Source organism: Cherax quadricarinatus, chromosome 59, assembly GCF_038502225.1.
Source record: "Cherax quadricarinatus isolate ZL_2023a chromosome 59, ASM3850222v1, whole genome shotgun sequence".
Lineage (NCBI taxonomy): Eukaryota > Metazoa > Arthropoda > Malacostraca > Decapoda > Parastacidae > Cherax > Cherax quadricarinatus.
This window is the reverse complement of record NC_091350.1, coordinates 10,487,375-10,510,393: the sequence shown is the minus strand read 5'-3', so window position 1 is coordinate 10,510,393 and position 23,019 is coordinate 10,487,375. Positions and strand designations below refer to the sequence as shown.

At 43.6% G+C, this 23,019-nt stretch overlaps 1 protein-coding gene across 3 annotated transcripts in view; it reads left to right on the top strand.

Annotated features, from left to right (window-relative positions):
• Positions 1-23,019, top strand: part of LOC128698798 (uncharacterized) — a 187,977-nt gene that overhangs the window by 81,110 nt on the left and 83,848 nt on the right. For all 3 annotated transcript variants that reach the window (XM_070097716.1, XM_070097715.1, XM_070097714.1), the window contains 3 exons: positions 5,378-5,416; positions 16,169-16,403; positions 17,080-17,198. In XM_070097716.1, the coding sequence (XP_069953817.1) occupies positions 16,319-16,403; positions 17,080-17,198 (204 nt within the window). In that variant the 5' untranslated portion in view covers positions 5,378-5,416; positions 16,169-16,318. The remainder of the gene's footprint in view (positions 1-5,377; positions 5,417-16,168; positions 16,404-17,079; positions 17,199-23,019) is intronic.

Here is a 23,019-nt window from a genome sequence, read left to right as displayed (position 1 = left end):
GACCTCCAGACCAGGCCTTCAGACGAGGCCTTCAGACTAGGCCTCCAGACCAAGCCTCCAGACCTGGCCTCCAGACCTGGCCTCCAGACCTGGCCTCCAGACCAGACCTCCAGACCAGGCCTTCAGACGAGGCCTTCAGACTAGGTCTCCAGACCAGGCCTCCAGACCAGGCCTCCAGACCAGGCCCTCAGACCAAGCCTCCAGACCAGACCTCCAGACCAAGCCTTCAGACCAGGTCTTCAGACCAAGCCTACAGACCAGGCCTCCAGACAAGGTCTTCAGACCAAGTCTACAGACCAGGCCTCCAGACCAGGCCTTCAGACCAGGTCTTCAGACCAAGCCTACAGACCAGGCCTCCAGACCAGGTCTTCAGACCAAGCCTACGGGCCAAGCCTCCAGACCAGGTCGTCAGACCAAGCCTACAGACCAGGCCTCCAGACCAGGTCTTCAGACCAAGCCTTCAGACCAGTCCTCCAGACCAGGCCTTCAGACCAGGCCTCCAGACCAAGCCTACAGACCAGGCCTCCAGACCAGGCCTCCAGACCAGGCCTCCAGGCCTCCAGACCAAGTCTTCAGACCAGGCCTTCAGACCAAGCCTCCACACCATTCTAATATCTCCTCGAAAATCTTATATTTAGGTATCCCCGAAAGCAGTATACCTGTAGGGGGATATCGATGCTCTCCTTCCAAGGTTACTGGGCGATGATAAAACGAGAATGTCTCTTCCGATCGGCATCAAACCACCAGCGCTGCTGTATCATATATTTATAGGAAGGTTCTGATTTCGATTTGCATCAAAATGCCTTGATGCCAGTGAAGGGCTCTTGATCCAAGAAACTTGGACACTCTCCATCCTAGGATCAAATCTGAGCGTCCCCCCCCCTTCCCGAGCGGTCCACTACTCCTACTGGTTTAGCGCTCTCCCTCCGTTAAAAAAAGTCAAAGTATATCTTATTTTTATGCTTATTTTGTCCTTGACAATTTATTCTTGTAAGTAAACATCAGGAGGAAGAAAATGTTGAGTAAACAAACACTAGGAGGAAGAAAGTATAGATGGAATGAACATCAGGGAGAAGAAAGTACAGATGGAGTAAACATCAGGGAGAAGAAAGTATAGATGGAATGAACATCAGGGAGAAGAAAGTATAGATGGAATGAACATCAGGGAGAAGAAAGTATAGATGGAGTAAACATCAGGGAGAAGAAAGTATAGATGGAATGAACATCAGGGAGAAGAAAGTATAGATGGAGTAAACATCAGGGAGAAGAAAGTATAGATGAAATGAACATCAGGAGGAAGAAAGTACAGATGGAGTAAACATCAGGGAGAAGAAAGTATAGATGGAGTGAACATCAGGGAGAAGAAAGTATAGATGGAGTGAACATCAGGGAGAAGAAAGTATAGATGGAGTGAACATCAGGGAGAAGAAAGTATAGATGGAGTAAACATCAGGGAGAAGAAAGTATAGATGGAGTAAACATCAGGGAGAAGAAAGTATAGATGGAGTAAACATCAGGGAGAAGAAAGTATAGATGGAGTAAACATCAGGGAGAAGAAAGTATAGATGGAGTAAACATCAGGGAGAAGAAAGTATAAATGGAGTAAACATCAGGGAGAAGAAAGTACAGATGGAGTAAACATCAGGGAGAAGAAAGTACAGATGGAGTAAACATCAGGGAGAAGAAAGTATAGATGGAGTAAACATCAGGGAGAAGAAAGTATAGATGGAGTAAACATCAGGGAGAAGAAAGTATAGATGGAGTAAACTAAACGTCAGGAAGAAGAAAGTATAGATGATGTAAACTAAACATCAGGGAGAAGAAACTAAGAAATAAACTAAACATCAGGAAGAAGAACAGTGATGCCAGCTCTTCTGAGTTAGTTATCCAACTTCCCTGTGGTGATAATTAACCTCCACATGTACATGATAGCGAGAGGGAGGGGAAGATGAGAGAGGGAGGGGGAGATGAGAGAGGGAGAGGGAGATGAGAGAGGGAGGGGGAGATGAGAGAGGGAGGGGGAGAGAGATGGGAGAGGGACGGTGGTGGGATATGAAGGGAGAGAGGAGAGGTGGAAGAGGGAGGAGTGAGAGACGAGAGAGGGAGGGAGAGAGAATAAGGGGACGGAGTAGAGAGAGGAAGGAGGGAGGAAGGGAGAGAGGGTGATGAAGCGGAATGAGATAAGAACTGTGGGTAGTGGCTATGGTGAAGTGAAGAATGTGAGATTATGTGCAGGAAGCAGGAGAGAGAGAGAGAGAGAGAGAGAGAGAGAGAGAGAGAGAGAGAGAGAGAGAGAGAGAGAGAGAGAGAGAGAGAGAGAGAGAGAGAAAGTAGATATCTACTGTAGGTACAAAAGAAGAGTGGTGGAGGCAGAAAAGTAATCACAGAATCTCTTAATCAAAATCATTTTCTTCATCTGGAGTCTTCAACACAAGCTCAGTCATCATCACTCTCACCATGGCACCATGCAACATAGTTCCTTCATGCCGGTGAGGGGTCATCCAAGCACTCTATGACCCCCTCTGAGGTCACTTGACTCATGGCACTCCCCTCTCAGGGCAGTTCTTGCTGGAAGTTACAGTGAGGAGGCTTATTCATGATCATAAAGTCATGTGGTCGTAATCTTTCTTTAAAAATGCTGCAGATCAATCGCTCTCATTGCAAGCTTGCAACACGGGCGTGGCAGAACAACCAAGGCACTTGCAATGCCTGTCATATCGATGCTTTTTCCGCAAATGACTCCATAAGATCATCATATATTATCGAGAAGTTGATGAATATGATACGTGTGCGACACTAAGGTTTCTTCAGTCGAATACCAGAGATTAGAACACTAGAGACAGTAGAAGGTAAGAAGGAACTGAGGTGATCCGTCTCTCAGGCTGTGGTTAGGTTAGGTAAGATTAGTCAGGAACCAGGACAAGTGTTTCCTGACGCGGGTTATCCCAGGTTACTATGTGTGATATTTGTACTTACGTGTACCTGTAGCTAAATATACTTGATAAATGAGATACTTGTGCAAGACTTGGGTATACCTGGAGAGTATACCTGGAGAGGGTTTCGGGGGTCAACGCCCCCGCGGCCCGGTCTGAGATTGGTGTGAGACTGGTGTGAGACTGGTCTGAGACTGGTGTGATTCTGGTCTGAGACTGGTCTGAGACTGGGTTGAGATTGGTCTGAGACTGGTCTGAGACTGGTCTGAGACTGGTCTGAGACTGGGCTGAGACTGGTCTGAGACTGATGTTTACCTGGAGTTTACCTGGAGAGAGTTTCGGGGGTCAACGCCCCCGCGGCCCGGTCTGTGACCAGGCCTCCTGGTGGATCAGCGCCTGATCAACCAGGCTGTTGCTGCTGGCTGCACGCAAACCAACGTACGAGCCACAGCCCGGCTGATCAGGAACTGTCTTTAGGTGCTTGTCCAGTGCCAGCTTGAAGACTGCCAGGGGTCTGTTGGTAATCCCCCTTATGTGTGCTGGGAGGCAGTTGAACAGTCTCGGGCCCCTGACACTTATTGTATGGTCTCTTAACGTGCTAGTGACACCCCTGCTTTTCATTGGGGGGATGGTGCATCGTCTGCCAAGTCTTTTGCTTTCGTAGTGAGTGATTTTCGTGTGCAAGTTTGGTACTAGTCCCTCTAGGATTTTCCAGGTGTATATAATCATGTATCTCTCCCTCCTGCGTTCCAGGGAATACAGGTTTAGAAACCTCAAGCGCTCCCAGTAATTGAGGTGTTTTATCTCCGTTATGCGCGCCGTGAAAGTTCTCTGTACATTTTCTAGGTCGGCAATTTCACCTGCCTTGAAAGGTGCTGTTAGAGTGCAGCAATATTCCAGCCTAGATAGAACAAGTGACCTGAAGAGTGTCATCATGGGCTTGGCCTCCCTAGTTTTGAAGGTTCTCATTATCCATCCTGTCATTTTCCTAGCAGATGCGATTGATACAATGTTATGGTCCTTGAAGGTGAGATCCTCCGACATAATCACTCCTAGGTCTTTGACGTTGGTGTTTCGCTCTATTTTGTGGCCAGAATTTGTTTTGTACTCTGATGAAGATTTAATTTCCTCATGTTTACCATATCTGAGTAATTGAAATTTCTCATCGTTGAACTTCATATTGTTTTCTGCAGCCCACTGAAAGATTTGGTTGATGTCCGCCTGGAGCCTTGCAGTGTCTGCAATGGAAGACACTGTCATGCAGATTCGGGTGTCATCTGCAAAGGAAGACACGGTGCTGTGGCTGACATCCTTGTCTATGTCGGATATGAGGATGAGGAACAAGATGGGAGCTAGTACTGTGCCTTGTGGGACAGAGCTTTTCACCGTAGCTGCCTCGGACTTTACTCTGTTGACGACTACTCTCTGTGTTCTGTTAGTGAGGAAATTATAGATCCATCGACCGACTTTTCCTGTTATTCCTTTAGCGCGCATTTTGTGCGCTATTACGCCATGGTCACACTTGTCGAAGGCTTTTGCAAAGTCTGTATATATTACATCTGCATTCTTTTTGTCTTCTAGTGCATTTAGGATGTGATTCTGGTCTGAGACTGGTCTGAGACTGGGTTGAGATTGGTCTGAGACTGGTCTGAGACTGGTCTGAGACTGGGCTGAGACTGGTCTGAGACTGATGTGATTCTGGTCTGAGACTAGTCTGAGATTTGTCTGGGACTGGTCTGAGACTGGAAACAGATTCGCCACCCAGACACCCAGGTGTTGCACAAGTGTCTCATTTATCTACTTGTCGGTTTTCTAAACCACTTATTCTAAATAAACTTAATTATGACGACCCGCCACTGGAACTTTTGGTTATTTGACCGAAGCCTTCCGCTGGCTTACCCGTCCACCCCTTCAAAAAAAATCAAATTGAGGTCTCGATTTTGTCCTTCGAGCAAAATTGTAATATAATAATAATAATAATAATAATAATAATAATAATAATAATAATAATAATAATAATAATAATGTCAGTCCTATAATAATAATAATAATAATAATAATAATAATAATAATAATGTCAGTCCTATAATAATAATAATAATAATAATAATAATAATAATAATAATAATAATAATAATATCAGTCCTATAATAATAATAATAATAATAATATCAGTCCTATAATAATAATAATAATAATAATAATAATAATAATAATATCAGTCCTATAATAATAATAATAATAATAATAATAATAATAATAATAATAATAATAATAATAATGTCAGTCCTATAATAATAATAATAATAATAATAATAATAATAATAATAATATTAATAATATCAGTCCTGCCCTCATAATGTATTTTGTCTTACATTATTTGCATTTGTCCTTCCATTGATGCTTATTATTACATTAATGTATTTTTTCTCTGCCTTTTACAGATCTGTGCAGCTGGAGCTGACTGTTGCTTCCAGCAGTCGGTGAGTAAAATCTTCCTCTCAGTTTATTACAACAGTTAGAGATTTGCTCTTTTATAGGCATATTTAGGTCTACTTGTTTATCTGACTCATACTTGAAACACACTCGTAGGACTAAGCAATAATTGGTTATAATCATAACCATAATTTTTAAAGGGGTGGAGGGATAAGCCGGTGGAAGGCTTCGGTCAGATGATCAAAAGTTCCAGCTGTGGGTCATCATATGACTAAGACCCGAGTCAGGAAACGCTTGTCCTGTTTCCTGACGAATGTTATCTAACCTAGTTGTAGGAGTGAACTCCTAGGACTGTGCGAAACGTTCACTGAATGTCTGAACTACACGTTCATAAACCTGAGACACATTCACTGAACTTCCGGGACTGTTAGCGACGTTCAGTGAACTCCCAGTAGTGTGAAACATTAACTGAACTTCCAGGACTTTGAAACACGTTTATCAAACTTATAAAAATGCGAGACAAGTTAAGTTAGTTACCCAGAGAGTGAGACACCATCACATATACACTCACTAGCTTGACACGGACAAGTGACACATTTAATCCGGAGTGAATCACTGAGCTAACACTTACACTGTCTTGAAGTGCTTCAGGGATCATCACAACTCGCAGTCCAACCTAAGTATCTCACCGGCAAATCAGGAACAGATTTCACAAGGTTGTCAAGATCTTTCTTGAAGCCTCCCAGGAGCTTACTATTGGATGTGAAGCCTAACAGCTACCTTGAGGCTTCACCCCCCACTCCCCCTGACACAGTGTTACCTTAACAAGGTGCTGTGGTTTGAGTGATTTGTACCTCGGGAAAAGGACCTCTCCTTTGGGACGACCTCTTCAAGGGGGGCTCCTTGGCGTGGTGAAGAGGCTCTTGGTCTGAGGAATTTGACCTGTCGGTCTTCTTCCTCAGACCGAACCTAATTACCCCCCAATCTCCCCTCCCCTATCCCATCCTCCCCATCCTCCCCTTTTTCCATTCCTCCTCCTCCTCCCCACCCCTCCCTTTTGCCCTTCCTCTTTTTGGCCTTTGGGATTTCTCCCACAGGCGCACTAGTTCCTAGGTAGGGGAAAGGACACCGGGGTCCATCCCATTCCGTTGAGGTTCTTGGCGGTAGCGTAGTTTGCCGTGGAATCTGGATCGCCTGGGGATGTCCCGATCCCTCTCCGGTATCCCGGAGTAGTTTTGGGTGTCTTTTGGGCGACGGGTGTATCTCTGGAAGCCACATTTCGGATTCCGGGGGTGGTGGCCGAAGGAGGTATGCTTTGTGGCGGATATCCGGCCGCCCTCTCTTTTGTCCACCGAGGTAGCTCGGCAGATGTGAGGTTGCTATCCCGGATTGCTGGTTTACTGGCATGAAGGGTAGGGTATGGCACGGGTTCCATGCTGCATCTGCGCTACTAGCCGTGCTGAGGTCCTCTTGGGCGTGGAGGGAGATTTCCGGCCCTTTCATTCCTCCTGGGAACTATCCCTCCCCACTCCCCCCTTTTTTTATTCTTTTTTTTATTTTTATTTTCTTTTCTTCTTTCTTTTTTTTTCTTAAAAACAAAAAGCAAAGGAGTAACCAAACCATGGAGAACCCAATCCATGAACCCACTACCCCCGGGCCCCTTCTTGATACCGCACCCCATTCTGACCCTGCCTTGTGTTTAGACCACTCTTTGGACACTCCTGATGCCCCTGTACCTCTTGCTGGTGCTGTTTCCTCACCCGCTTCAGGTACCGGGGCTTCGACTGACTCCTTCGATTTGTCTGAACTCTGCTCTCCTTTGACTATGCTTCCGGCTTCTCCCTCTACGGTACGGCAATTTTCGAATCGCCCGCCCATTTCACGCCGGACCAACTCCGGTCCTACTCCTAAACGCCAACGTCAATCCCCTGATGATGCTCCTTCGTTACCTTCCCATTCTACTCGGAAAAGACCAACACGTCAAGCACTCCCTCTCCACACTCAGTTTCGGACCACACAATGGACTAAATTCTTTACTTTATGACCGACTTCTTCTTCTGCCTACCTTTCTGACCATAGTATTGGCAAAGCACTCCTGCGTCATGTTGGTAGAGATATTTCATTTCATGCTCTCAAGAGCGGTGCATCGTCACTGTCCAGAATGCTACCCAAGCTCATGATCTTTCTCTCCTTTCGAATATCGATACTACTCCTATCACTATTGAAAAACATCTTTCTCTCAATTCTTGTAGTGGTACTGTCATTCTGCCCCATACCATAGTCTAACAGAATTTCCAGTCATGTGGCAATGACATTCTTGAACAGCCTGGAGATGGGAAGTACAGTGCCTGCACTCTGAAGGAGGGGTGTTAATGTTGCAGTTTAAAAACTGTAGTGTAAAGCACCCTTCTGGCAAGACATTGATGGAGTGAATGATGGTGAAAGTTTTTCTTTTTCGGGTCACCCTGCCTTGGTGGGAATCGGCCAGTGTGATAATAAATAAATAATAAAAACCTTTCTTTTAAAGACTATAACAAGACAAAGATCACGACAGCCAGGAAGATGACTGGGTGGGTATTGAGAACTTTCAAAACAAGGGAAATAATGCCGATGGTGACACTCTTCAAATCGCTAGTGCTCCCTCACTTAGAATATTGCTTAGTGCTGACGGCCCCGTTCAAGGCAGGAGAAATATCTGAGCTGGAACAAATACAGAGATCGTTTACGGCTCACATTGAGCCAGTAAAGCACCTAAACTACTGGGAACGCCTGCAAGTCTTGAATATGTACTCATTGGAGCGGAGGAGAGAGAGGTACATGATAATATATACCTGGAAGGTACTCGAGGGCCTGGTCCCAAATCTGCACACTGCCATAACAACATACTGGAGTGAGAGATATGGGAGGAAGTGTAAAATAAACCCAGTGAGGAGCAGGAGTGCTGTGGGGACAATAAGGGAACACTGTATCAACATCCGGGGTCCCAGACTTTTCAACATCTTACCAGAAGATATCAGAAACACTGCTGGAACAAGTGTTGAAGCCTTCAAAAGGAAACTAGACAAGTATCTTCACCAGGTGCCAGATCAACCAGGCTGTGATGGATATGTGGGGCAGCGGGCCTCCAGCAGCAACAGCCTGGTTGACCAGGCAAGTACCAGACGAGCCTGGCCCATGGCCGGGCTCAGAGAGTAGATATACTCTCGAAATTCTTCAAAGGTATATCAAAGTAAATTCATTCTTGAAGACAGCCAGAGATTCGTTGGTAATTCCTTTTCTGCACGAAGTCTTTTAAACTTGTCACAGTTGGAAGTTGAAGACTCAAATGAATCACAGGGATGTTAGGAAGTATTTCTTCAGCCACAGAGTTGTCAGGAAGTGGAATAGTCTGCGAAGTGATGTAGGGGAGGCAGGGTCCATACATAGCTTTAAGAAGAGGTATGATAAGGCTCATGGAGCAGGAAGAGTGACCTAGTAGCGACCAGTGAAGAGGCGGGGCCAGGAGCTGTGAATCGACCCGTGTAACCACAATTAGGTGAGCACACACATTCCTGGCTGGGCCAGGACCTATGACTCGACCTCCACACACACACACACACACACACACACACACACACACACAGGGCCAGGAGCTCGGACTCGTCCCCCGCAACCTCAACTAGGTGAGTACACACACACATTTATTCAACAGAGTATTTGAGAGGGTGAAGAGAGATGCAGAAATGATCATCAGAGGCGTGATGACAGGAGGGTTGATGGAAGCTGATATTACAAGTGTCATAAGGATGTCAGGAAACAAACTATGTAGTTTCAAGATGGTAAATGGAATGAAAGGAATAAGATATTTATGTAGATAAATTTTATACTTGGTATCAAGAGTACGAGGTGATATCAAAGAGTTCCTAGACTGGAGTTCCTGTATATTTCTTGTATGAAATACGGCAAAGAGTAGATGAGACTCAGCAGTACATGCCTTTGTGAGGTAGCGTGTTGAGTTTCAATGCGATCGGTCATTGTGTTGAGGTTAGATGGACATTTTTAGTCGTCTCGGTGCATTGTTGCGATTTTTTGTGTAACAATGAATCTTTTTGAAAGAACAGCCTTTGTTGTAACATTGTTTCTAGCTTGGTAATACAGCCCCTCAAGGGAGGTTCCTTGACGCTGGTGAGGGACTCTTGATCTAGGGAATTGGATCTGTGCTCAAGTTCCCTGAATTGATCCTGAATACCTTCCGTCCCCCCCCACATGCGCTGTATAATCCTACGGGTTTAGCGTTCCCCCATGTTTATAATAATAATAATAATAATTGGTAATACAGCTAGTGAAACACACAAAATGCATTTACCGATGAAGCAATGAGTCAGACACAGTGTTTTGAATGTTTTTTTGGATTCCAAGTAGGACCAATGTTAATTGAGGATGATGGACCATCTGGCCATCCATCAACATTAAAAACAGACACAAACATTGAAGAGCGAGAAATAGTATTCACGAAGATCGTCAAAATTGCAAATACTGTGGGAAGTCTGGCTAAAAAAAAAAATGAACATGAGGCGAGTGGCTGTGAAATTTGTGTCCTACTTGCTGACTCAAGACCAGATTATTGCTTGTGTGGAAAATACTGTATATTTTCCGGAAATATGGTAATTTATAGGTAAATAGATGCCCTATATTGTATTTTTAAAAGTATGTTATCGAAAATGGGAAACTGGACCTGCGCCTGCACAGACAATAGTCGCCATTTTGTTTGAATTGAATAACACGTTTGAATAATGGGAAGAATTTTTCGTGCTCTAGAGGTTAAAATTGGGCTGACACCTCTCAAATAGGAGGCGAAATTGTTGGATGTGCATTCCTGCATAATTTGAGAATCAGGCGACAGGACAGGACAACTCCAGGAACCTCAGATAAGCTGTCTAAATTATGTTTAATTTCTGGCCAGTAAATTCTTCATAAATGTAGGCAAAGGGGGGGGGGGGGGTCCTGTACATGACACATTAATCTCCAGTCAAATTGGTGAGTGTTATGATTAAGATATATTCTCCTTCTGTTATATAAATGTGTATTTATATATAATAATTTTTTAATTTAATATACAGTCCACAAATTTATATATTTACCAGCATTCCTGGTGATGTATATTTCATTTATAATTAATAGGTCCAGAGCAACTTGTGGATATGACAGTGGTAGGTATCGAAGGGGGACATTTTTTGCGACCTAGGTGTCCCAAATTCCTACTTGTCTAACTGATAAATAATAATTATCTATGTTCATTTACTGTTATGTATATAATGATACATTCAGATAAATGCAATTTTCCACAGCTTGGGTGTTTGTCAGGACCTCAAAAAACAAATCGAGGATTACCCAGGTATTTTCTAAGGTCAAAACTTGGAACCACAACTACAACTTAAAGACCAAGTGCTATATAATCCTCCGGGTTTAGCGCTTCTCCCTAGATTATAATAATAATCAGAGACCAAGCAAGTCTTGGGAACGTCCAGACTCACCCAGGCTAAAATAGGCTCACCAAATCGAGAACAATGTCAAGAACGCTCATTTTTGGGGCAAAGTGGGAATCGTTCACCAGGAATTTGTGCCAGCAGGGCACACAGTTGACCACAATTTTTACATCGAGGTTCTGAGATGTTTGAGGTAAGACATGAGAAGGAAATATGTGGTGTGGACGTCCAACAATGCCCATACGAGGTACTATATGTCCATCTTTTGCTGGACAAAAACAGCATTGCAGTCTTCCCTCACCCTCCCTGTTCCCCAGATCTAGCTCTCTGACTTTTTTATTTTCCCCAAAATAAAAAAGGCACTCAAGGAGCAGCATTTTAACCACATGGAAGAGATTCAAGCAGAATTCCAGGCGGCACTAGATGCCATTAGGAAAGAAGTTGCAGAAATGTTTCGAGGAGTGGCAGAGGTGCTTTGAGGGCGATTGTTTCAAGAAGGTAATTAGGCAAGACTGTGTAGTTTTACGTGGAAGTCCAGGAACTTTTTGAGAGCATGTCAGTGCCCTGTGGCCTGGTAGGCAGCACTCTCCTCACACACCCCCTCAAGGAAGGTTCCTTGATGTTGGTGAGGGGCTCTTGATTTAGGGAATTGGATCTGTGCTCCAGTTCCCCGAATTAAGCCTGAATGCCTTCCACATCCCCCCCCCCAGGCGCTGTATAATCCTCCGGGTTTAGCGCTTCCCCTTGATTATAATAATAATAATCTCCTCACACACTGAGTGTTCATGGTTCGATCCCCAGCAAGGGTAGAAACCTTGGGCATATTTCCTTACACCAGTTGTTCTTGTTCGCCTAGGAAGCAAGCAGGTACCTGGGTGTTAGTTGACGGGTGTGGGTCGCATCCTGGAGGACAAGGTTTCAGGACCACAGTGGAAATAAGAGTCCTCAATGACACAATGACTTTCTTGGGTCATCCTGGGTGGCTAACCCTCTTAATACCTGGAGTGCATTTCGAGAGTCGATGCCCGCCACGACCCGGTCCATGACCAGGCCTTGCGGTGGATCAGGGCCTGATCAACCAGGCTGTTACTGTTGTCTGCACGCAGACCGACGTACGAACCACAGTCCGACTGGTCAGGTACTGACTTCAGGTGCCTGTCCAGCTCCCTCTTGAAGACAGCCAGGGGTCTATTGGTAATCCCCCTTATGTATGCTGGGAGGCAGTTGAACAGTCTTGGGGCCCTAACACTTATTGTGTTGTCTTTTTACTGGGGGGGGGTTGCATTGCCTATGAGACTTGCCTTCGTAGTATAAAAAAGGTTTGTTTGGTAGGTGCTGCAAGCGGGTGGTTAAATGATAAACTCTTCGGAGGCTTCTTACTTTATTGTTAAGTAGTGGTGGGTAAACAGGCTTGTGTTGTGCCCATGGCCCGGGAGGGCCATGCCCACGAGAGAGAGCTGGGGGTACTTGTGTCTTCCTGCTAGGCCGCTGTGTTTAGGTTGGATAAGTACATGAGTGGGGGGGGGTTGGATTTGAGTGGGACTTGCGCATCAGAGCTTGTTTCTTGGGTGGCATTGAAAATTGGGTTAGTCAAATGTTTGTTAGTGGGATGAATTGTAAAGGACCTGCCTAGTGTGGGCCAACAGGCCTGTTGCAGTGTTCCTCCTTTCTTGTGTTCTTGTGTTCTTGTGAGTGAGAGGGAGGCATGGGCCGGCAGGCTGGTGTGCCTGCCTAGAGGCCTGGCTACAGAGGGCAGCACCTGAGTGGCGCGAAATATGAACTAAGCTGGCAGACAGCATGGGCTGTCTGTGCAGACAGTACAGGCTGTCTACATACGCTCGGCCACCTACCGCGCGTCGTCCCGACGCGACAATACTGGTGGTAAAAGAAACTCAGTCTCTTTCTCGTAGGAACGGGGCACAGAACACAAAATAAAAACATATATATACATATGAACATGGAAAAAAAACTTCCTACAGGGAGGGAAGAAAAAAACATGTGGGTGTGCTAAACATCGTGGTCAAAGGCAGTGAGTGTCGAAGGGCAACACTGCACGCCTTCCTGCGTCTGGACAGATACTGCAACACGGGAGACATCGCTGCGGCTGAGCTGTGACGTAACAAGTTACGGTCTCCTCTGGAACGGTGAAGCAGTCATCGTAGGAGTCGCTGCAGGTTTCACTCAACCTGGGGCACGACATGCTGGTGCCCTCGAGTGAGGCGTCGACAAAACTCGGCAACTGGGCAGGACTTCTGGCAAGCGACTCAGGAGGACACTTCTCGACTGGTACTGTCGCTGGGCTGTCACTGCCGGCGAGTGTGGAGTGAGTTGTGGAGCGAGTCGTGGCAGAGACGACTGGGCGAAACATCTGGGAGTCGTAACATCATACACCAGACTGCAGTGAGAGAGCTAGCAGTCATCATCATCTTTGTGCAGGCTGCTCACTGAAGCTTGTGACACGAGGCTGACACAGTGTGTCATTCTCTCGGCAGTTGGAGTTATAGCAGAGGTTAGTCTAAGCGTCCCCAGACTTGTTTCTCTACATATAACTGCACTCTGAAGGTCTGGAGGTGAAGTGAAACAAATCTCGATGGGAATCGTAGCAGGTACGATTCTGCAGAACATCACGAGCGACGAGCATAAAAGCTTTCTGTACAAGAGAGCTCATACGCTCAGGGCTGAGTAATCAGCTGTCAAACACACTGGTCACACGGGTGACTTAACACAGTGGTGCTACTCAGGTGTGGCTCAGACCTCACTGGACACACGGAAACTTTAAAAACACACCGCGGTACAACATGGCTTAAACTAGCAAATGATACTTTTCTGTGCATAAAACTGACTAAGACATACTAAAATGTGAGAACACTGACTGAGATTAATTAATTAACACACGACATGTTTTCTCTCAGTCTTCTCGACAATATTAAAATAATTACTAGAAACACTCGATGTGACATGTGATGTCAGGCGTGATGTCGCGAGGTGACGTCAGCAGACATCTCGAGGTGACGCCAGCAGACATCTCGAGGTGACGTCAGCAGACATCTCGAGGTGACGTCAGGCAGACATCGTGAGGTGACGTCAGCAGACATCTCGAGGTGACGTCAGCAGACATCTCGAGGTGACGTCAGCAGACATCTCGAGGTGACATCAGCAGACATCTCGAGGTGACGTCATGAAGTCGGGCAGCATCGTGGGTGACGTCAATGTGATGCGGGCAGCAGACCACAGCATGTGGCCTGGGACATCTGGTAACTCACGTGGCATGTAGATCTACGTGACATCGCCCACACCCAACGTGGCGTCGTGATCCACGTGGTGTCGTGATCTACGTGGCGTCGTGATCTACGTGGCATGCTGATCCACGTAGCTTCGAGTGGCCTCGGGCACTCGGATACACAGCTCTGGCAATGAATTCACATGGAAAACAGCAGAAAACACAGCAGAGGGAGTGGGCAGTGGTGAGTGGTGTATGGTAGACGGGTGAGCGAGGAGCGTGGGTGAGTGTATGGCGAGGGAGCATCTGGCGGTCTCTCCTCCTCCCACCCACAAACACAGGGAAACACACTGGACGCAGGAATCACCACAAAACTCACCTCTGGCTTGCTGAAACGGCTGTGCTGAGCTGAACAACAACAACAGCAACATACAAGTGACGCTGAACACGTGACTTGAGAAACAGCGTGGGACACTGTAGCATGGAGTCACTGTAGCGTGGGGTCACTGTGACGCCACTTACAATTCTCGGAGAATTTCGGCAAATTTCGACCTGGATCCTGCTTGTACCTGTGTCTGGATGCTCAAACGTGCAGACACGACATCAGGATAACTTGTTGAGAGACAGATGCTTCTTGTATGGGATGATGAAGTGAAGATGACTTCATACCTCTTCCTTCCTCTCTCAGGGTAAACACAACGCTGCGATCACCGCTGCCACCAATATAAAAAAGGTTTGTTTGGTAGGTGCTGCAAGCGGGTGGTTAAATGATAAACTCTTCGGAGGCTTCTTACTTTATTGTTAAGTAGTGGTGGGTAAACAGGCTTGTGTTGTGCCCATGGCCCGGGAGGGCCATGCCCACGAGAGAGAGCTGGGGGTACTTGTGTCTTCCTGCTAGGCCGCTGTGTGAGTGAGAGGGAGGCATGGGCCGGCAGGCTGGCGTGCCTGCCTAGAGGCCTGGCTACAGAGGGCAGCACCTGAGTGGCGCGAAATATGAACTAAGCTGGCAGACAGCATGGGCTGTCTGTGCAGACAGTACAGGCTGTCTACAGTAGGGAGTGATTTTAGTACAGTATATAGATTTGGGAATAGTCCCGCAAGGATTTTCCAAGTGTATATTATCAATTTATTATTGGTTTAAATGCAGGGCCAGGAGCTGAGACACTACTTCATCATACAAAAATACTGTGAGTAAACTGCTGAATAATTACACTGGTTAGAAGTCACACTGGTGAGAAGCTACACTGGTGAACAGTTACACTGGTGAACAGTTACACTGGTGAATAGTTACACCAGTGGGAAGTTACACTGCTAAGAAGCTACACTAATGAAAAGTCACAATATTGAGAAGCTATACAGATGAGAAAAAACACTGGTGAGAAAAGTCACACTGGTGATAAGCCACACTGTCCCTGCACTATCCCTCAAGAGGTTATCCACTCAACAACTTCCTGAGGGCTAGTGAGAGAGTCTGTCACCATAGGGTTGTAAGCAAGGCATGTATTAAGAATATTCCCCAGAAGCCAATCCACCTCAGATGCTTTATAGGTATTTTGTAAATAGTAATAAATAACACGTTTCTCCTACCCAGTAGGAGAAACATTTCTGAATAATGGTACCTATCTTTTGCACACGTGTCTTATTTATCAACTTGTCAGTGCTATTGTATACCATTATCACGTTTTTTAATTATTTTCATTTAACACTAAACATGTTTTAGTCAGTGCAGTCTAAAAAAAGTATCTCCCATATACCATAGTCTATCTGGCCTCCTAAGCTCTCTCAGAAAGGAGTTATGAGTCTGACTGGACTCCTGAGGAAGAAAAACATTTCTACTATTAACTAGAGGCACCGTAATTTATTTTATGCTCTATGATAGGGCTCTTGGAATGATAAAAATGAGGCCCTTTAGGGCTATAAGAATGACAAAGGGCTAAGAGACTCGGAACTGGGAATAAACCCAGTTAAACTGAAAATATTTATGCAATAAGTAGCTCAGAATGTGTTTCCTCTTTTTGGGTCATGATACTTTGGTCGGAGACAGCCAGTGTGTTGCAAATTGTTATCTGTTTCCAATTTCTGAGAAAATTGAAAAATATTGTTCCATTTTTCAGGTGGTGGTGAGAGAAGGAGCAAGAAAGGCCATCCCAGGTGGTGTGGGTGCAAGAGGGAAGACCATCCCAGCTGGTGTTGGTGTGAGAGGGAAGACCATCCCAGCTGGTGTGGGTGTGAGAGAAAAGACCATCCCAGCTGGTGTGGGAGGGATGGCAGGCAATGTGTTAGTGGGGCTTGGTGCCTGTGCCCTTCTAGTTCTGTTTTTGGGCCCCAGCAACACCTTGTCTACAATGTGTTAGTCAAATATTACTTTCTATAAGTTTTTCTATAATAACTCAGCACTGAGAATGTTGACATTACATTTTTTTTTTAAGAATAACTCCACTTTACTGAAGTTAAATTTTTGAATTGGTGTAATTAGAATGTCATGAAATTTAAATGCTTTTTAAATGATTTATACGTATTGGTTTCTTGTGTAACATAGTCTTTGTGATTATACATTATTATTATGTATTATGTATGTTTTTATGTTTGCTTACCACTGAATATGTATTATAATATAAATAAATCATCTCTGTATAGTGTGATTATTTTTGTGAATGAGATTGAAAAAGTACATTTAAATTGATTAGCACATATGTACTATGAAACCCATTCCACATGCTGTTAAATTTTGGATGTACTTGTCCAACTGTATTTACAAAAAAAATCACACTGTATAGAGGAGCTTTATGAGAGTCGACTGTACAGCATCTATCTGTTATTTGGGATCTAAGTTTTGTAAACTTTCATTTGTGATAAATGGCAAACAAATCTTAGTTACCCTATGATGCTCAGTGTTCACTGAGCATTTACATAAATGTACTTTAAAATTTAGAAAGCTCTTACTTATGGAATAAAATGTGATGCAGCTGGATTTTATACGGGAAGATTTACTGTGACTTGCTTATTATTTCTTCATGGTTTTCAGTGCCACCACGCCTGAGCTCCAAACAGAGTGTGTTACGGGTAACTGAAGGCCAGACTGGAGCTGTACTGGATTGCAGTTTAGATGTTGGTGATGACCCTATTGCTTACCGCTGGCTCAAGGTACTGCATATATCTCTTCTCAATGTTCTAGTGGATGACTGTGTTCATAGTGGATGACTGTGGTTCTTAAGCTAATTTTGATGCAGAGTTGTCAGTAGATGACGGATATGCTGAAACACTCAGGTATTTTATAGAGCATCTCTGGTGTGATTTACCTTGTGCTAATTTATACAGGTAAGAATAAAGCATAATTGCATGCCCCAGAGCCCATTTCAGAGCAGTGCTTCTAGCTGAGTCAGGGTCCTCTTCAATGTAAAAATCTGCTACTTTACAGACTTTATCTCCAGGTTTTTCTACCTCATCTCCTGTTATCTGCCTCCCTTCTGTTTAGGAAAAGAGCTCCTCCATCTTTCCTTCTGCAGTTTGTTCTTCAAAGAGTTCATGTACATCTGCCAGAATGTCTTCAAATCCCTCACCTGGCACTCTTCACGCCAAAGCCACAATTTCCTGGACCTGACTTCTATTGAGGGAAAAATAATGAGAAATTATTCACCACACTAGGCCACAATTTCCTCCAGCCTGTATTTATTGTTGACACTGGAGTGCCGTAACTCTGACACTCCACTGTCTGCATGGTTTTTCATTGCTCTGAGGGATTTCTGCACCACCTTTAGTGTGTATTGGCACTTAAATGTCTTAATCACTCCTTGATCCAGTGGCTGTATCCAAGCTGTCACATTTGTTGGTGAAAGCAACTTTTATATTTGAGTCCAAAGTTGAGGATGGCTATAAGAAATATCAAGAGTGAGGAGATTAGTATTATTATTATAATCATAACCAAGCACTGAACCCATAAGGGGAGAGTGAGGAGAGTCTTGAATAAAAAGCTCTTTCTGTGCAGGTACATCTTGACTGAAGGAATATTCTAATTCTTGAGCTAGTCAATAAACAAGGCTTCACTCATCCACACTGTGTTGTTAGACTGCCAAATAACAGGCAAAGTTGTTTTGTGTTTACCTTTCAAAGATTGGACTTCTGAGAGTGATAAATATGTATCAGCATGCGCTTAAAATCACCTGATGCATTAGAACTTAGTAGCAAGCTGAAACAGTCCTGTCTTCATTCATGTAATCATGCAGCAACCACACTTAATGCTACTTAGCTAAGGTTGGTATAGTACAAGCAACCACCAGCTTGTGACTAAGTAGCTTATGCCTCCTCTCCCCCCTCCCCCTACATTTATGATTGTATTTTCATGGTAAAATAGCCCCTAAAAAAAAAAATTCTTAGGGAATGAAATTAGCTTTCAAGAAGGAAACAGAGGATTTCCATTCAAGATATTCCCATTGCAATTCCCATGCCAAAATCTTTTTGTTTGTTATTTTTCTTATGAATGTTAACATAAACCAGATTAGATTAACATTTAAATAGATGTTAAAAATTTAGCTAAGTGTCTATTTTCCATTTGCTTGATGTATGACTCTCAAATGGAAATGAACTACAGTGGACCCTTGGTTATCGGCCATTCTGGTTATTGACCAGCTCGGTTATCGGCCGGTTTTTCGGCTTCCGGTTATCAGCCATTATTTTGCTTATTGGCCGTATTGGACGCGTCCCTCAGCTGCCCGCCAGCTGCTCGTGTGTCTCGTGATTAAATCTGGCAGTGTCTCTGGGCTAGTGAGGAAACTTCTGCTCATTCATCCAAACATTTCTCTATAATCCATTGTTTTTTGTGGTTATTGATTGAGTGCAACTGCGAAATAAGCAACCATGGCCCCAAAGAAAGTTCCTTTGGTAAAGAATGTGAGGATCACAATGAAATTTAAGAAAGAAGTTGCTAAAAAGTATGAGAGTGAAGGAGGGAGAGAGAGGGAAGAATGTGCCTTCTTCAGCGATTCTACTATATGTACGATACTAAAGCAGCAGGAGTCGATAAAGGCTATAGTGCTAGCCAGCGATAAAGTGTAGCATTAACAGTGTAGCAAGTAAATTAAGTGATTAAGTGATAGAAAAAGGACAACACGAAACTGAGTCCTCCAATGTTGTTAAGAGGTATGTAAGGCCACTGACAATATACGCTGCCCTGCCTATCTTCCATCACCCTAAACCAATGCCAGCATCTCCTCCAAGGTACAGTAAGTGTCAATATTTCTTATTTATAAACTAAAGTATAAATATTTCTTATTTATAAATTACGTACATAGTTTGTGTGAATAGTGGCTTTTTGCTGCTGCCACCCTACCACTAATATGTACAGTTTATTATCTCTAACCCTTATAAACCCAGCAATGACACACCACCACCACTCGTGACATACATAATGACATATTTTATTCATTCGAGAGTATATATCATGTTTCTATGTTATTAATATTGTTTATTATGTCATATTAGATGAAATATGATAGATAAATAAGCTGTAGAGTTGATATTAGCATAATATTGAAGGAGTATTTTGTCCTCCAAACAATACTTTCCTCCCTCTCCTCCATCTTCCATAAGCCAACAAGAGTCTTCAATAGAAAGTATGTAATAGTGATTTAAATGTTCACTTATTTATTTATTTTATTTAGTCCTCATTGTTTTGTGTATGTAAAACTATAGTTAATCTTTAGAAAAATGTATTTTTTGTTAATATTTTTGAGTGTCTGAAACGGATTAATAGTGTTTACATTAATTCTTTTTTTATTATTTTTTTTATTATTATCACACTGGCCGATTCCCACCAAGGCAGGGTGGCCCGAAAAAGAAAAACTTTCACCATCATTCACTCCATCACTGTCTTGCCAGAAGGGTGCTTTACACTACAGTTTTTAAACTGCAACATTAACACCCCTCCTTCAGAGTGCAGGCACTGTACTTCCCATCTCCAGGACTCAAGTCCGGCCTGCCGGTTTCCCTGAACCCCTTCATAAATGTTACTTTGCTCACACTCCAACAGCACGTCAAGTATTAAAAACCATTTGTCTCCATTCACTCCTATCAAACACGCTCACGCATGCCTGCTGGAAGTCCAAGCCCCTCGCACACAAAACCTCCTTTACCCCCTCCCCCCAACCTTTCCTAGGCCGACCCCTACCCCGCCTTCCTTCCACTACAGACTGATACACTCTTGAAGTTATTCTGTTTCGCTCCAATTTAGAGCAATATTTAGAAAGAGACTGTAAAACAATCTGTGATAATATCTTTCATTTATTGTTGTTCATGGTCACTAACTGAGGGGAAAAGATTGTGGTTAATTCATAAGCATGAGCAGGTTACTAGTAAGAGAAAGGTTCAAGATTGTTATTGGCCATTATTTGAAATTAAGTTATAAAAATACAGGAAGGCCCCACTTATACGGCTGGTTAGGTTCCAGGCTATCACCGTAAAGCGGAAACTGCCGTAAAGTGGAACACCCTTTTTTTCCACTTACAAATGCATACAAACACTAGATAACAAGTTTACACTAACATATATTAAGTTAGCAATAGAACCAGACATCAAAAAACAATAAAAAAGTACAATACACACATAGTGCACTCATTACTTACCTTAAAATATTTATAGTCTTAATCTAGGGTGAGACAAGTAGTATTTATTGTAAGAAATCAAGTGTGGTATGTATGGTAGTCAGCCAGGCTACCATACCAGGCCACCCCACCCACACATACAATTCTATGATATTTAAGCATCCCAGAGTGATAAAATGTATATACAGTTCACTCATTACTCACCTTAAAATATAGGGTGAGATGAGTAGTATTTATTGTAAAAAATCAAGTGTGGTATGTATGGTAGTCAGCCGGGCTACCATACCAGGCCAACCCACCCACACATATATTCCATGATATTTAAGCATCCCAGAGCGATAAAATGTATATACAGTTCACTCATTACTTACCTTAAAATATTTGTAGTCTTAATGTAGGGTCAGGAGTAAGTAAATGAGATAAAATGAATAAATGAGAGAGAGAAAGAATGAGTGCATGAGAGAGGACAGGCGCAGAGTTATGTAAACAAACCAGGCGAACGTAAGTTTTGTAAACGAAGTGTACACGTCTGGTTTGTGTACAAGTTACATTGTGTACAGGTTGTCTCTACATTGATACGGTAGAATAAATAAAGAAGAACACTCCCATTCTCATGTAACATCATTTTGAGAAGAAATGATGCTCTGAGTGAAGGCAATGGAAATAAGTCACTCTGACTTTTTTGGGTTATCCTAGGTTCTCTACACATAAGTTGTTAAGAACATAAGAACGAAGGAACACTGCAGAAGGCCTACTGGCCCATGCGAGGCAGGTCCAAGTCTCCTACCGGCTTAAGCCAATGCACCCAACCTAGTCAGGTCAGGTCACATTGACTTAAGGGAGGAACACGGCAACCGACCTGGTAGCTCAAGCTATCAGGTCCAACTCACACCCACCCACATCCACTCATGTATTTATCCAACCTATTTTTAAAGCTACACAACGTTCTGGCCTCTATAACTGTACTCGGGAGTTTGTTCCACTCATCCACAACTCTATTACCAAACCAGTACTTTCCTATATCCTTCCTGAATCTGAATTTTTCCAACTTAAAACCATTGCTGCGAGTCCTGTCTAGGCTAGATATTTTCAGCACACTATTTACATCCCGTTTATTTATTCCTGTCTTCCATTTATACACCTCAATCATATCACCCCTAATTCTACGTCTTTCTAGAGAGTGCAGATTCAGGGCCCTTAGTCTATCCTCATTGGGAAGGTTTCTGATACATGGGATCAACTTTGTCATCCTCCTTTGTACATTTTCCAGAGAATTTATATCCATTCTGTAATACGGTGACCAAAACTGTGCAGCATAATCTAAATGAGGCCTAACCAAGGATGTATAGAGTTGAAGAACAACCTGAGGACTCCTATTATTTATGCTTCTTGATATGAAGCCAAGGATTTTATTAGCTTTTTTGCGAACACTTATGCACTGTTGTCTTGGTTTCAGATTACTGCTAACCAGAACTCCTAAATCTTTTTCGCAATCCGTAATATTAAGATCTACATTATTTAGTTTATATGTGGCATGGTTATTGTCCTGTCCAACATTTAGAACTTTGCATTTGTCTATATTAAACTGCATCTGCCACTTCTCCAACCACTGCATCAGTCTATTCAAATCTTCCTGGAGTGCTCGAATGTCCTCGTCAGAATGAATTCGACGGCCTATTTTGGTGTCATCGGCAAACTTGCCGATGTCGCTCTTTATGCCCTCATCTATGTCGTTTATGTAGATTGTGAACAGCAGGGGGCCCAACACTGACCCCTGTGGAACACCGCTCGTGACGCTTCCCCACTCTGATTTCTCCCCATTTATGCAAACTCTCTGCTGCCTATTTGTCAACCATGCCTCTATCCAGGAAAAAATTTCTCCTCCTATTCCATGGGCCTTAATTTTCCTCAATAGTCTCTGATGTGGGACCCTGTCAAAAGCCTTACTGAAGTCCATATACACAATATCATATTCATTACCATGATCTACCTCCTCAAATATCTTAATGAAAAAAGTTAATAAATTCGTAAGGCAGGAACGCCCCTTTGTAAAACCATGCTGAGATTCGTTGATTAATTTATGCTTTTCAAGGTGGCTACGAACTGCCTCAGCAATTATTGATTCCATAAATTTTCCCACTATGGAGGTTAGGCTTATTGGTCTATAGTTCGAAGCTAAGGACCTGTCACCTGTTTTGAAAATAGGTATCACATTTGCCATTTTCCACTTATCTGGCACCATGCCAGTTTGTAGTGATATGTTGAAAAGATTAGCCAAAGGTGTGCTAAGCTCCTCTTTACATTCCTTTAGAACCCTTGCATACAGTTCATCAGGGCCTGGGGATTTGTTACGTTTTAATTTATCAATT